The sequence below is a fragment of the Lissotriton vulgaris genome, chromosome 12 (genome assembly GCF_964263255.1).
Source record: "Lissotriton vulgaris chromosome 12, aLisVul1.2, whole genome shotgun sequence".
In the NCBI taxonomy this organism is placed as follows: domain Eukaryota; kingdom Metazoa; phylum Chordata; class Amphibia; order Caudata; family Salamandridae; genus Lissotriton; species Lissotriton vulgaris.
Window position 1 is genome coordinate 78,632,777 of NC_141700.1, and position 16,208 is coordinate 78,648,984.

The 16,208-nt window shown below is 47.2% G+C and overlaps 1 protein-coding gene across 2 annotated transcripts in view; it reads left to right on the plus strand.

The window, feature by feature from the left end:
- The window catches only part of MLLT1 (MLLT1 super elongation complex subunit), a 235,100-nt gene that overhangs the window by 78,900 nt on the left and 139,992 nt on the right, over nucleotides 1-16,208 (plus strand). For both annotated transcript variants that reach the window (XM_086947224.1, XM_086947223.1), the window contains exon 3: nucleotides 11,105-11,187. In XM_086947224.1, coding sequence (XP_086803350.1) covers nucleotides 11,105-11,187 — 83 coding nt within the window. The remainder of the gene's footprint in view (nucleotides 1-11,104; nucleotides 11,188-16,208) is intronic.

A 16,208-nucleotide genomic window follows, 5' to 3' on the forward strand; every position in this document is an offset into this window, starting at 1 on the left:
GTTGGTATAGGCGCAGCACTTAAGAGGTTAATAGGCCTAAAATGTCATGAGGGATACCCATTGCTTGCAGGACCTGACGCAAAATTCTCCTCGTGACCGTGCCAAATGCAGATTTAAGATTGACAAAGACAACAAGCATGTTGCCCCTGCCGATCAAAAGGATCTTCCATTATATTAAAGAATGCCTGGTCCACAGTAGAGGTTTTAAACCTGAATCCTGCCTGGAAGGGACAAAAAATGTCCCTTTCAGTTATCCATGCTTGTATTTTTACCAGAATCATACGACTGAAGATCTTTTGCATACAGTCAATGAGGCTAATAGGTCTATAATTCGCAGGTAGGGATTTATTCCCCTTTTTAGATCTCGCTACGAATGCAGCGCATGCGCTGATTTGCTTGCAAGACTATTGCTGCTGCTTTGGTGCTGGAAGGGAGACAGGAGGTGGCACGCGCGGACAGGAGATGTGCACTCCCTACGCGTGCACATCTCCTGTCTCCGGAGGCTGGCAGCGTGCTTCGTGCTTTCAGTCCCACCTGCACCCCCTGTGTTTCTTTTCCTCGTGTTTGCACAGGTATCTTTAAGAAAATGTTTGATGTGTGCCCGCAAAGTGTTAATTTTAGCTCCTCGTCATTTGAAGACTTGCTTAAAGGGGAACATGATACATGAACACATTAGGGGGGTTTGAGAGTCGAGGCATTCTTCTATTGATAGAGCTGAGGAAATGCGATTGATTATCTGAGAGTGCTTGTTTCTTTATGTAGCCAGTTCTTCTTTATCCTCTGTTTGAGAAATCGCACTAAGCGTTAAGGCAACCGCATCAAGTTTCTCTTGTTGCGCCCGAAGGAAAAATATCTATGCAAATGCCCCTTTTCTGTTGGATTCCGACGCTGCGTTGTAAGCACATTACTCGCTCTCTGTTCAGTAAAACACGCGTCCTTCAAAATGTGGCAACTATATTTTACGTTATTTCACTGTGGACGGACGAGAAGGTGTTTGCCAAATTTTAATGCCGTCAATACTAATATGATTTCAATTTAGCAGTACTTGATTGCACTTAACAGACTATAGGCGTCATCTTGTGGAAAGAAAAGAAAACTGTGTTACACTTCTTGTAAACCTCTTAACAGAATTGATAGGAGGAACCAAGAAATGGCTTGAGGCGATGTTCATCTAGATTCTAATGCTACGTCATTTACATTGTAAGGGTTACTGTTTTTTCGACACCAATCTCCTACTAAGCACGATTTATGCACTTGTACCACTGTGCAAACAAATGCAATCTTCGTTCCTAAACAGTTAGATACGTGTATTACCTGGAGTAAGACGCACGGAATTGCCCCCTAATCAGTCCTTCCCTACCGTTTTCAACCACCCCATTAGCTAATGTCCTTGTGCCAGGGCTGTAAGTGGTACAAAAGGGGGTGGTAATGGACGGAGCATCTGAACCAATCAAACACTCCCACCCAGTCAAAAGATCTGGGTTTAATCCATCACCGTTCTTTAGCCCACTCTGCCACCCCCGTTCAGACATGGCTATATGCAAATCAGTCTGACCTTGTGCCTCATGGGAACAGTCCAGCCCGAACTGCCATTCCATGCCTTCCCTGGACCGGAAACAAGCTTCCGAGGGCCGGTTTCTGGCATTCGCGCCGTCTTCAGCCCGGCTTGCTTGAATCCAGTGGCAAAGTGAGCAAGGGACTAAAGCGGTACAAAAGGGGGGGGGGGTAATGGACGGAGCATCTGAACCAATCAAACACTCACACCCAGTCAAAAGATCTGGGTTTAATCCATCACCGTTCTTTAGCCCACTCTGCCACCCCAGTTCAGACATGGCTATTTGCAAATCAGTCTGACCCTGTGCCTCATGGGAACAGTCCAGCCCGAACTGCCAAGCCATGCCTTCCCTGGACCGGAAACAAGCTTCCGAGGACCGGTTTCTGGCATTCCAGCCGTCTTCAGCCCGGCTTGCTTGAATCCAGTGGCTAAGTGGGGCGGGTCCTGCCAGTGCTCAGCACCCGTAGCAGATGCAAGAGTCTGTGCCGTTAGGGCCAGAGCTGCTGATTTTGGAATTGGAGAAGCAAGTGCCAGTTTCGGTTTGCCCTACATTCTGGGCAAATCCCTTAATCTCCCCACGTCTAAAATTGTGACCTAGCTAATGTAACTGGTTCTCATGTAAAGCACGCCAATATCTTTGGGTCTTGTTTGTGCTATCTAAAACGGCATAAGATACACACAAATAAATGAAATACAAAAATTAAACTAGTCTAGGCCATGTATTCACATTTTTTAATTTAACCCAAGCACTGAGCGTTCTTTCATGACAATGTTTACAGGAAACCTTAAGCTAAAATAAGTCAGTGCATAGGCGCCTGATAGATTTCACTCGTTTTAATTTCACAGACGTCTCTTTTTCCCAGATGTTTCTTTAGTTTTGTATTTCGGCAAATGTGGATTTTGTATAGCACATAATACAACCGCGTCGCCTCTGGGTAAGTTCAGGGTGTGGATGGGTGTTGATGACTAAGCACGTTTGAGAACTCTGGAGGCGAGACTGAAAACATTGGTGAGTTTCTGATATTGTCTGTCACTGTGTCATGAAGGTGTACTTAGTATACGATCATTCAATCCTTGTCTTCTCTGCTGAGCTTACACAGTGATGATCACATTCGCGCAAAATGGAACTATGATTTGGGGTGGGGGAGGAGACATCTGTGGAAATATGGACAGTGCCAAAGGAAACACAGTGTGAGTGAAAAAGGGGGCGGTGGTGTGCAGGAGATGAGAGGAAGTGCATGCAGAAGGAACGCATGAAAAGACGAATTGGGAGAAAGACGCTAACGAGTGACGTGGTTGGGGGTAACTTCAGAAAGATGTGTGGAGAGGATACAAGTGACCAAAGCAGAAAACGAGATTAGAGGAAAGGAATGTAAAGGGAAGAATGAGAGTCCGTACTCCTTTATGGGCCACTGTATAAGAATCATTAGCAACAAGCATTGGTAAAGCAAGTAGGTCTGCCTTGTTTTAGGTGTTTGTATTCATTGTTGTTTGACGTATCTGGATGCTTTAACAGAAAAAACAACTGGAGGAATGTGCACTTAATTCTTATTCACATGTTTTAGGCCATGTCTATAAGTAAATAGGCCGACTCTTTGAAAGGGTCTCTATTTTGCTTTTTATGGCCTTGCCCTTTTGAGACCCCTCCTCCACCTCCCCGCCCCTCCCACCCCCCATCTTCTTCGCCTCACATAAACCACTGCCTCCAGGAGTCCAGTGTAATGTATCTAGAAAAGACTTGTTCTTCCTACAGAAACATGCAGCTCTCGGGAATGGAATCGGAATTTGCCTAGTGTAGTAACGGTAAGTTTCAATTCTATTAAGGACACGGAGGCGAGGATTATGCTTTTCTCTCTTCGCTGTTTATTAACATCACATCGCACAGCAGCCAGAAAAGCATCAAAACTTGAAATTTTTTTTTTGTATTCCCAACATAGGAATATCAGAAAACATTGTAATAACATCGTTTAATAACTACAAATCCCATGAGATGAACATTTAGGCAGTCCTTCTTTAGTGTCCATAAACCCCAATATAAGGCGTCCAACCAACGAACTCCTCCTCTTTCTTCGTGGCGAGTCAGGCCAAAGTCTCAAGCATCTCTTTTCGCACCATCATTCCCTGGCGGAAAAAAGAACAGCGTGAGCTAAACCATACCACTTAAGCCTGAAGGCAAATCAACAAAGCAGAGTCTCAAGTCATCGACATGCAACCCAAGAAAACAGTGACCATACTGCAAGTCGGAAAACGGATTACTTACTCCAGTACGGGCGGGATCTCCGCAGGAGGTATGGGTGGGATAATCCTCGCCTCCGTGTCCTTAATAGAATTGAAACTTACCGTTACTACACTAGGCAAATTTCGATTCTATGTCAGGACCGGAGGCTTCAGATTATGCTTGTTTAAAGCTTGTTCACCACCAAACTAGCAATATCCACCACAGGCTTAAAATAGAACCGTTTGAAGGTGGAATCCGAAGACCAATCCGCCGCGCGCATGAGGTCTTCTAATCGTGCCCCAAGAGCAAAAGATTTCGAGGCCATGGCCCCTCTTGCTGAGTGAGCTCCGAACTGCCTCGTATCAATACCAGCTTCCTGCATTACCCAACGCACCCACCGGGCTATAGTGGGGGAAGAGACAGCCTTGTGCGGCTTGCGCAGCGCAATCAGCAACTGCCGTTCGCCCGGAGGGCGAAGTTCCAGTGTAACATCCTCATAGGTTTTCAAACACTGTACCACACACAACTTGGGGGCATCTGCAAATGCCGGATAGGAAATAGACCTCGTAGCCGATTTCGTGCGTCGACCCACGGTAAAGGTCACCCCATCTGGGGAGAACGCTCTCGCCGTGACATCCAGGGCACGCACATCAGACACTCTGGGACAAGATACTAAACACAAGAGCATCGCCAGTTTAGCTGACAGTTCTTTTAAGGAAAGATACTTGTTAGGCTGCCAGGAAAGGAAAAGGTTCAACACCACGTTAACATCCCACAGGACGGAATACCGTGGCTCCGGCGGTAAAGCCAGACGCACTCCTCTAAGGAGTCGACATACCAGGGGATGCTCCCCAACCGCCGCTCCATCTATCTGCACATGAGCCGCTGATATGGCGGAACGTATCGTATTAATCGTCCGGTATGCCAAGCCGGCGGTAGAGAGTTCTGCAAGAAAATTCAGGATAGGAACGAGGCCTGCGACCATGGGATCCAAACCCCGTCGAAGACACCAACGAACCCACCTGGTCCAAGCTGGTCTATACCTCTTGGCAGTGCTGCCCGCCCAGGCCTTGGACAAAGTGCTGAGCTGAGTTCGAAAGGCCAGGGAGCGACCAACGTCGCCTGAAAGCCTCCATGCCATGAGGCGGAGAGAACCCTGGAGGAGATGGTGAGGGACCCCGTCTGGATTGAGGAGAAGACGAGGAAGCCGGGGGAGTAGGATTGGAGAATCCCAGGAAAGTTCCAGAAGAACTGGAAACCACACTTGCGACCTCCACACGGGCGTCACCATCACCACGTCCGTCACCTGCCGGCGAATCTGGGCCGCGGCCCGTACTATCATGGAGAAAGGCGGGAAGGCATACGGCCGTTCCTGACTCCAGTCTTGGAGGAACGCATCCGTCGCTTCCGCCAAAGGATCCGGTCTCCAGCTGATGAACCTCGGAAGCTGGAAGTCCAGACGGGACGCAAACAGGTCTATGGAAAACGGACCCCAGAACGCCGCCAGCCAGCGGAACACTTGAACATCCAGCTTCCACAGGCTGGAGTCTCGGAGATATCTCGAGTGCCAATCCGCCACCTGATTGGCCCGACCCGGCAGGTATTCCGCCTGAACCGAGACTTGATGAGCGAGACAATAATCCCAAAAGTCTTTTGCCAGGTCCGCAAGGGCTCTCGACCGCGGACCCCCTAAGTGGTTCACATACCGAACCGCTGAGACATTGTCCATCCGCAGAAGGACGCATGACTTCAGAGTCCCTCGTCCAGCAACGGACGGCGAACTAACCTGCTAGAAGTTCCAAGCAGTTGATGTGAAGTCGCTGTTCGTCTGACGACCAAGCGCCGCCTGTGGAGAAATCCCCGCAGCGGGCGCCCCAGCCAGACCTGCTGGCGTCTGACTTTATCACCAAGTCCGGAACGGACCCGAAAATCGCGCGGCCGTTCCACGCTTCCATGTGGGCTAGCCACCAAGACATTTCCTCTTTGACCTCCACCGATAGGGGAATCAAGTGATCGTAGCATAGCCCTCTGCGCAAATGGTGCGCTTTCAGTCGCTGAAGGGCCCGATAGTGAAGAGGGCCCGGGAATATCGCCTGAATGGACGATGAGAGAAGGCCTACTACTCTGGCCACCTGCCGGAGGGAGGTGTGCGATTTTGAGATAGTTTGCCGAAGCAGATGCTTTATTTTGGCCATCTTTCTGGACGGCAAACTGAGAGTCGATTTCACCGAGTCCACCACAAAGCCCAGAAACACCATTTGCTGGGCGGGGGTGAAAACCGACTTCTCCCTGTTGACAATAAACCCCAGACCTTGTAACAGGGAGACTGTCTGAGACAGATGGGCGGCCAACTTGCTCGGTTCCTGGCCCAACAGCAAGATGTCGTCCAGATAGACGATAAGCCGAATCCCCTGACTCCGCAGGGTTTCGATGGCCGGGTGCAGAATTTTTGTAAAGCACCAAGGGGCCGAGGAAAGACCGAACGGAAGGGCCTTGAACTCGAACACCATGTCTTTCCAGCAAAACTGAAGGAAACAACGATGCGGGGGGTAAATCGGAACCACCAGATACGCATCCTTGAGGTCCAGACGGACCATCCAGTCGTTCGGGAGCAAAACGTCCCTCAAAAGATGGATGCCCTCCATCTTGAAGTGGTTGTACACCACCCAGCCATTGAACTCCCTGAGGTTGATGACTAGTCGTCTGCCCCCGTCCACTTTTTCCACAAGAAAAATATTGCTCAGGAAACCCCGGGGGTGGCGCGTTGTTCGACAAATAGCCCCCTTGCGCAGCAGCGCCGAGACTTCTTCGTCGATCAAGAGCACGTCCGATTGAGAAAACGTTATGGGCCGGGGAGGCTCCGCCTGGTACGGCTGGTCGTAAAACTCTATGCGGAACCCCCGCACGGTTTGAAGGACCCATGCGTCCGTTGTAATAGCCTCCCACGCTTGGGGAAAACACGCCAACCTCCCCCCAATAACCACCTGATCTGCAGGAATAACACTCACCGTGTGAACTGTTGCCGCCGGAGTCGTTCCGGAAGGTTCCGCGTCCTCTGAAACGCTGACCTCTGGTGGGGTAGAAGTTGTTATAATTCGCGGAGGAGTTGTAGCCTCCCCTGCCGGAGCCATGCCCCTTTCCGGCTGTTGCTGACCACCACGGCCGGTCGTGAGGCCCCTACCACGACCAGCCCCCCGGGAAAAACGCTGGTGGAAGACCCGCTTGATGGTCGACTGGGCCTTATCCAGGGAGGTGAAGGTGGAAACGAAATTCCCCAGTTCTTTAATGAACGGCTCACCAAAGAGACCACCTTGGGCGACAGCGCCAGCTTCCGACGAAGCCAAATCGCCCAACTTGGGATCCTATTTTATCAGGAGCGACCAACGCCGCTCGGTTGACAGGGCACAGTTGGCATTCCCCAAGAAGACAACCGCCCGCTGCGCCCAATTGGACAATACTTCCGGGCAAATGGCGCTGCCCGACACCTTGGCTTCTTCGGCCATATCGAGAATCTTGGTGAGGGGGCCAATGGTGTCCAAGAGCTTGTCCTGGCAGGAGCGCCAGGAACGGTTTATCCCCTTCCGGGGGTCCTTGACGAACTTCGCCATGAAGGTGGCCATTTTCCCATCAAGTTCCGGCGTCATGGCCACCTTCCCCTCCAAAGTCGGGCGAGGGCATTCGCCCCTCAGACAGCTGCGCGCCTCCTTCTCCAAGGGCTTGCGGAGGCGGCCCGCCACGAACTGCGCCACCTTATCGCCAGGCGCCCAGGCGGCTGACCGCGGGTGCATGATCTCGTCCGGGTCCAGCATGCCCGAGGTGTCTTTGGGCAGCTCCGTCGAATTGGACGACGGTCGCCATGACCGCACGGAGTCCTCGTCGTCGTCCGTATCTGCGGGGGAAGCCCCCCCCCGGGGAGGCCGGGACAACGTTCGCCGGTGTAGAAGGTGTCTGAGGCGGAGGCGCCTCGGGGGTCGACCCAGACGCTTTAGCCAGGAAAGTGTCGCGTAGGCGCTCGAAAGCGTCCTTGTCCACACCTTGCGAACCACTGGGACCCGCGTCCCCGCGTGACTTTTTGGCCGCCGGAGGCTGGCCAGGATCATTGGCGGGGGAACCCCCTGGGGCTGGTGCCAACTTTGTACATTCCAAGACAATGCGGGCTGAAAGTCTGTCCTCCATAGGCCCAACGATTTCCTGCACACACCGGTAAATCGACTGGTCCACAGTTGCATAGAACTCGTCGTCCTGGAGGTATTGGTGAGACTCCTCCTCCTCGACGTAGTACCCCTCAGCCATGGCGCTACGCAGTAGATAAGAAAGTGAAACTGAGGGTTCCGATGGCGTACACAGACTGCCACGTGTGGGCCGACCGAAGGTTGGCAAAAGTTGTAGGCCGGTGGAACCGGACAATTAAAAGGCAGCACCAGCCTTTACAGCGCGCCGACCCTCTCTCCAGAGACCGGGCCGCACCGCCTCCCAGCGCGCTCGAGCGGGGAACACCCCAGCGGAAGCTGTTGCAGAAAAAAGGTGCTGAAATCGCCCGCAGGCTTAAACGTGGGTACAACCACTATACAGACCCCACCGGGGCGTTCAACACGGGACAGTGTAACCCAAGAGGGCGTCAGGGTTAGGTGGCAGCAGGGCACCTGCGATGTCGACTCCCCAGTGTAGCTCCAATCAATGAGACGAAAACTGCGGGCAGGCGAGACGCAACGGTGCCCTCTAGCGGTGACTCAACACCGCGGAATACACGGGGACATCGCGTAAGGGGCGAAGGCGTCCCCGCGATGGAAGGGGCTCTGAAAGGGAAGAAAAACCCCACAGGCCCCCCAAAGCAACAATCAATGCAAATAGAATAGAAGAAAACACAGAAAAAACCTCAACAAACACAAAAGTGCAAGAGAGGGATAATAGCACTTAACTGGCTGCGAAGCAGTGAAGAAAGAGGAGGAGTTCGTTGGTTGGACGCCTTATATTGGGGTTTATGGACACTAAAGAAGGACTGCCTAAATGTTCATCTCATGGGATTTGTAGTTATTAAACAATGTTATTACAATGTTTTCTGATATTCCTATGTTGGGAATACTAAAAATGTTTTCAAGTTTTGATGCTTTTCTGGCTGCTGTGCGATGTGATGTTAATAAACAGCGAAGAGAGAAAAGCATAATCTGAAGCCTCCGGTCCTGACATAGAATCCATGCAGTGCTTAAACCCAGCCCTTTTCATCTGTGTGTTTTAATGTACTAAGGTTTGCATCATATCGCATTGCATGTGTTACTTGAGACTATAGTACAGAAACAAGTGATTACACAGTAGCTTTGCGGATGTGATCGCGTAAACAACATGCAGACAATAAGTGTGGCCTATTATAGGTGTTTTTGAAATAAGGTATGATAAAGCTAAAACCAGAAATTAACTTAATAGAAAAGAGAACAAGCATTTGCAATGCAACAGGTCTCGTATTTACACGAGTTTGAGCTATTGGCATTCTAAATCATAATGCCTTTTATTTATGTTTTGTTTTTTTGCAACGTAAACAAAACGCATTGTCATTTACAATGCCAATAGCTTAATCTCGCGTAAATGCGAGTCCTATTGTATTACAAATGCTTGTTATATACGGGAATCACTTCTGCTCTGTGCAATGAGTCTGGAATCAAATCCCCCAGAGCGATGGCATTAAACAAAGCTAGTAGATAGGTTGTCCAAACATCACTGTCATACATTAATATATCAATGGGCACTCCATATGGGCTGGGGGCCTTCCATCCTGCAAAAGATACAGGAGAATCAATAACATTCTCCCTTTTGAACTGTAGACTAATAAAGTTGGGGGGGGGGCACTGCACAGCATAGCACCCTTGCTTACTTCAGTACGCTCATCTTGATACAAATTCGAGAAATGCAAAAACCTTTCCCTGGCAAGGACATGATTGACTGGATCATGCCCTCTATTTGACCCTCCACTAGCAATTAGACTCCAAAGCCACAGTATGCTAACTAGTCTTTCTGTCAGGCCAGGGGAGGAGAAATCTCTTTAAATAAAAATAACGGTTGGTAGAGGGAAATGTGATTTTTGTAATGAAGGAGTACATGTTATTAAACATGATGTTAATCTCTCTGGCCCTAAAATTAGTACAAAGTTTGCATTTTTGCAAAACAAAGCTCCACTCTTACTTTGAAGGTTCATTTCATGTTTTGAGTCCAACTATGTACCACGGTAATTAAATCCGTGCATTACTACTTAATGATCTGGCAGGTACAAGGGAAAGATAAGTAAAATGGTTTCCTGCTCAAATTAGGTTGTGCAACAGTTAGATGGACCGAGGTCAAGCCTGGTTGTTGTTTCGTAATTATAACCCTTAAACTGATTCTTGAGTTGCTCAGATTTGATGTTGGGCCAAGTGCTCCACTATATGAAGCACCTTTTGCCATGAATAGCGATAAAGGTATTATGGTACAAAGATCCTTCACTCAGTTTACAGTGTGCAGGGCTCTGTAATGAGTTGTAGCTTGGTGAGGTCAATCAATCTGGGTTTTGTAGAGCTCACTACTCGCCCATTAGGTTCTCAAATCTCTGAGGGTGGGTGTGAGCAGCTCCGTTGAAGCCATTCGAAGAGCTAGGTCTTGAGGTCTTTCCTGAATTGGTGCAGAGTCTTCGCCGTAGATGAAGGGGGAGAGACCGATCAAGGTCTTGGCTGTGAGGTAGGAGAAGGACCTTCCGCCCGCTTTGGTCCTGTAGAAGCGTGGGACGGTGGCTAGGTAGGCTTGGCGGATGTTTCTCTTGTGGGCATGAAAGGAGAGGAGGCGATTGTTGAGGTATTGAGGTCCGATGTTGTGGAGGGTCTGGAGCTGTGCATGAGAAGACCTGCCAGTGTGACAGGAACTCTTTGAGGTGCCAGCGGTGTGTGGCAGAGTGGCCTGTAATGTGCTCTGGGGCCTTGCCGAACATTGAGGTCTGTAGTGCCAGTGCGCTGTGGTAGTTTAAAGGGACCACAGATTCTAGCATTGAAACTGAAAATGACCAGTAGTGAATGGACTGAAATCATAGCATGCTAGGACTCTTTTGGTATTGATATTCACTGTAGGGCACCTGGTACATAAACTTTAACTTGATTTCTGGATTTGCGAGTTGCTGAAAACGTTTGTCCAAATAAAATGTTTCTGAATGTTGTAGATGTATTTTGTTTTTCCATCTGTCATGATTCCATGAAACAAAGGCGACCCCTTGCCATTTATCCCAGATCTCCAATGCATTTGATTTTGATATATTGGTATTGCAGAACTGAATTATGATTAGCATTGAAATAGTAACAGAGGCTTTCCTCTTGCAGCGTGCAAAGAACCTCCGTACAAAGTGGAAGAGTCTGGGTACGCCGGCTTCATTATGCCCATTGAGGTCTACTTCAAGAACAAGGTAAGTCAACACTCTTGGCTCCAAACGTATCTCAAGAGTCTCCTCTAGCTCGTTTAAAGTCCTTTGTCATTCTGTCTATGCTTCATACATCCCAGTTGTAGGCGCCTCAAAGTGTACGTACCAACCAGTGCAATCGAAGGAGTGATAAACATGATAGTCTGGTATGTAGGCCTGAGCAGAATTGCGATTACATTGGAGTCATTTGAGTAATTTCGTAATTCCACCTTACTCTTTGACATGGAATTACCGATAATTACTCAGTTACTCCTGCTCGTGTAATTAAGAGTAATTTGAGGGGGAAAAATCCTACTGCAAGAGCGCATCTAACGAGCCCCTTTTGCTCACTATTTGGTTTCTGTTGCAGTTAGCGCTATTTCTTAGCACAAAATGCAAACTTAACCATTTTGGATGGGAAAGGGTATTTTTGTCATCAGAAATAGCGCTAAATGCAGAGTTCTTTGGCTTAGTTGTTTCAATGACTATTCTTATCAGTCTTTGACATCAGGAGACCTAGGCGATATTAAACAGGGTAGTACCCAGCAACTACTAATCTACAGTGCTTATTTCCTTGTGGTTGTGCTTCAAGCATGCCTGACCAGCTTGACGGTAGGGGGGGGGCCTCCCTCTGTTGATGGGTTAAGAGTGCTACACAGCTTAGGCTGGTGCTTCCTCAACCTGAAACCTGTAAGCTGGTTTTTGCTTGGAACGCTACAAGCTTGATTCTGTTGTTTGCCTGTTGTTTGGACTCTGCCATAGCTGGCTTATGGGTTATGCTGTACTGAATGTTGCTACATATCCCCAGGATGAAAGCCCTAAACACTTTTTTCTCGACCCTCAAGCCATATTTGTAAAATATCTAATTTGAAAATATTTCAAAACTTGCTGTAAGGAGTCAGCTACGCGTCGGGTATTTTGTAGCCGTAAAAAAGCACAATGTCAGCAGTTTTACCCAAGAAAATGGGATAAAACCGAATTCAAGTATTGCTTTGTTTGAATTTCACCCTCGTCAGTCGTTGCTTGCAGTCATTGATGCAACAGAATGCCTACATATTGTCTTTAGCATCTGATTGTCGCTATATTGATTTTGTTTTGCTTACAAGTAACCTGTAAGGGTACCATGACAATACCTCTTCTCACTCTGCTGTTCATGTTTTTTTTTGTTTTTTAATTGATATGTGAATAAGGTGTTTTGTCAGAAGGCCCAGGGTCCCTTTGTTTACTTGCACACCCGCGACAAATGCAGTTCTTTAATTGGACCTTGGAGGCGGGGTACATTCCACCAGCGCACAGCAAGGAGACTGGGAGCTCTGTAAGCAGGCCTGGAACACATAATTAACCTGTTCCCAAGATGCCACTTCCGGCGACATAGCTTTGTACAGGAAAGGCAACAACTGTGTACCGAAATGTTAAATCCATGCTGCATAGCAGTCTGTTCAGTGTACACGTTTACTGTCGATTGTTCTGCTTCATGGCAAAGGGAAGGAACCTGAAGGAATTTGCAACGTTTTCTTTCGATTCCTGCTTCAGTCAAAAAAATATTGAAAATATTAGAGGACCTAAATATGTTAGTGAGGAAATATATTAAGTTGACCGGTTCTAGTTCCTTCTTGATAGAACTAATAACTTGTATTTTGTTGGTAATCTACATTTACCCTCAACAAATAAGGATCTCAGTTAATGGATCTTGGAAAGATTGAAGACTGAGTCTGCCTTGCTGGCTTCCAAACTCAGATCAAAATTACAGCATTTTTCAGAGGCGAATGTTCACTGCTATTAGCCCACCGTCAGTTCTAGGACTGATCAAAGGATCGGCAAGCTATGGGACATCAGAGAGGTTACAGTGACAAAGGCTAGTTGGTGTTATTGTTGAGATTTAGTGTCTGTCTGACAGATGACCCTGCAAGTTCTGGAGGGACTATGTAATCTGTTGTGAACAATATTGTGGAGGGATCACTGGACCAATATGGCCCAACCGTGCCTATTTTCTGCCCTGTAGTACTGGCTGAAATGTCTGTAGATGCTTCAGTTAATTCTTGGTGTGGATTCATTCAAGTGGAAGGTGTCCTAACGATAGATAACCCTTGAACCTTACTCACCAACTGCAGTGCACCCTTTCCCCAAGTGTGTGGCATGCTTTACTGTAAGACTAGCACAGCATTCTTTGCTTGACCATTTTGAGCAGCTTCCACGATTGGGGAGTTTGTGAATTTGTTTAACTTGTGATGTATTTCTGGACCAACTACTTTTACTGTGTTGGAGTTAAAGAGTTCACAAACTTACTTTGCACATACGGTCTAAATGATAGTCCATTTTGTGAACAGTAACAGTATTTTATTTCAAAATAGATCTGTGCTGTTCTACAGTGGCTCAGTAGAAAAATGAGCTTTTAAGACCACCCCATTGGGCACAGGCCATCTCCTATTAATATAGATCCATGAACCGTGCAAGAATTTTGTTTTCAGTTTTAACTGGCCACTGGTATGTGGCTGATACAGCCTAGATCCCTCAGAATTGCACCTGGTATTGTGGCTCTCTGAGATGTTTTTACATTTACTTTTATTGCCATTTGAAGGAACCTGTCGGTAGTTCAGCAGTGACTCTTAAGGTGACATCTGCCGCTCAGACCTTGCCAAATACCAGTAAATCAAAGGCAACCAATATAATCAAATGTAGACCTTCTCTAATCCTCAGAAAAAAATCCATACCCATCCCTTCCCCATATGGAAATGCACAAAAACACCCCATACTCATCTAATCAGGCACATTCATGGTGTATGTTCAACTCCTCTTAATCTCGGGCATGTGGCTTCTCTTCATTCTTCCTAAAAAGATTGTATGGCTGAAAGATCTTCTCTTCCATATTGATATGAACAATAAGGCATTTAAATGCCATCAGTTTCCATAACCCCCATCACCAAGTCTTCCACATAGGTCCAGAACATGGTTTCAAAACCAAATTCTAACTACTACTAATATTTGGAATTCTGTCCTTCAAAGCCCGGTGGTGAAAGCTTCCCAATTGTTGCCCTTAAGCCCAGTTACAACCAATATGATATCAGCCTTGATTGGAAAGCCAATAATGCCCAAGCGCCACCTTCTAGCTGACTGAAAAATTGCTCTCTATAACAGTCCCAACTTTCTACAGGGAGGGACTTCCAAAAGTCCCAATTCCTCCTCCTCATGTAATGCCATTTATGTTTTCACGTCACACCTCTTCTTTCAGATAAACAGGGCTGCATGACACAACCAAGAAGCTTCACATAATCCCAGGATTACATAAACCAGAAAGCTCAAATTCCGAAGCCACCTACACAAGAACCTTGTGACTCCCATGATGTCCACTTAATTTCCTAGGCCAAAGACTTGTAAAGATATCTTTTTTCTAAAACCAGGAGGTCATTTAAATCTTCCCAAATCTACTCAGTCCCACAAACTCCATCACACAATCTATTCTCCTCTCTCCTCTGAACATTTCACCAGAATCACAAAACCCTGTAGCTCTTTTTCCTAGATTAATCTCTTTGTAGCCCATTTATTGAGCTCAGCGACCTTCTCAGACGGCTATCATCAGCTACTCCTTGAAGTCAGACCTATGTCTCACAACTCAGAATTGTACTTCCTCAAATCGACAAGCCACCACCTTCTGCTCGATTCATTGTTCTCATTCTGTCACTGCCTCACCTCACCTGCAGCTCTTTAATCTCAATTGGAGGACATCCCTTAACGTTCCACCAACTGCACCTTTTCTTTATCACGTACCGTAGCCCACTAAAGTAGCAGATCTCCATCTTTAACTTCAGCTATGTGGATGATGCAGAAAATATTCAAAACTTCAAGGTCCATCTGAATTAGATCGTTTCTGTAACAAATTTTGTTAATTTACACACAAAACTGAGATATTAACCAGCAGTGAATGGACCAACCACCAACTGCAAAAAGAACTTGGCTCACCTTCCAACCCATAAACCCCAAATCTGTGCATAATATTGGATATGAAACTTTCCCTTTTATTTCTCTAGTAAATAAAGTCACAAGGAAGCATTTAACATGATCAGGTGCCTATGCTGAATTTCCCCTTACTTAGAAATCCACCAAAAAGGCATGAACTACCTTAAACGTTGTACTCTTTCTTTAGTCCGGTAGTTGGTTCTGCAAATGCAGGTTCGTTGACCAAAATATTCACACCTGATCGGATTAGGGATCTTTATCCCAAATTATCTATTTTGGGTCAAAGATCCCAAAGGCTGCTCTACAAACCTGAAGCCTTCTGATTGGCTGGCAACAACTTTGTGGAATAACGCTGAGCTGCTGTTAAGGACTAATGACTTTAACCATGAATGCTGAAAAATAAAAATGAAGAACACCAAGAGGGGTAGGTGGACTCTCCTTACTTAGGTGCAGGGACCCTGAAGGAATTTTTCTTTTAGTTCAAATAAAAAAAAAGAAACTGTTGATTGTGCCATCAATTTCGCAAACCGAAGCACAGCTGTGTGTCCGCAAAACCTACCCCATGCCCACGGATCCCTTTCATGTTTGTGGATCAATGTAGTCCCTCCCAGGGCTTTGGACCTGATACTAGTTCCTTGAACCCTAAGAAGGGCCACCAAGGGTCCACAAATGTTTGCGGGTGTACTGTCCCAAAATGGGGCTTTCAAAGGTTAGAAAATAAAAAAAGTTCACCATCCAGTTCGTGACCAAAGTCCCTGTGCAGCCCGGTTTGGGCAACTGTGGAGGGTTCTGTGATGAGATTTGTCACTGGTTCAGGTCCAACCCTTGCTGTGGAAGGTCGAAGGGAGTTTGGCTGCCTGTAGCATCTATAACTTAGTGCCCGACCACAGGGCAGGCCGGCCTCAATTCCCGCATGCACAGCCTTTGGCCATGCACAATGAGGGAAGGTAGATTATGTATCTGGTATATGATCCAAAACCCCTGGAAATTACAGTTGACGTACAGTTATGGCTGGAAATTAAAATCAGTGCTTATGACCTCTCATATTTATAGCAAGAAATAACACCTAAAAG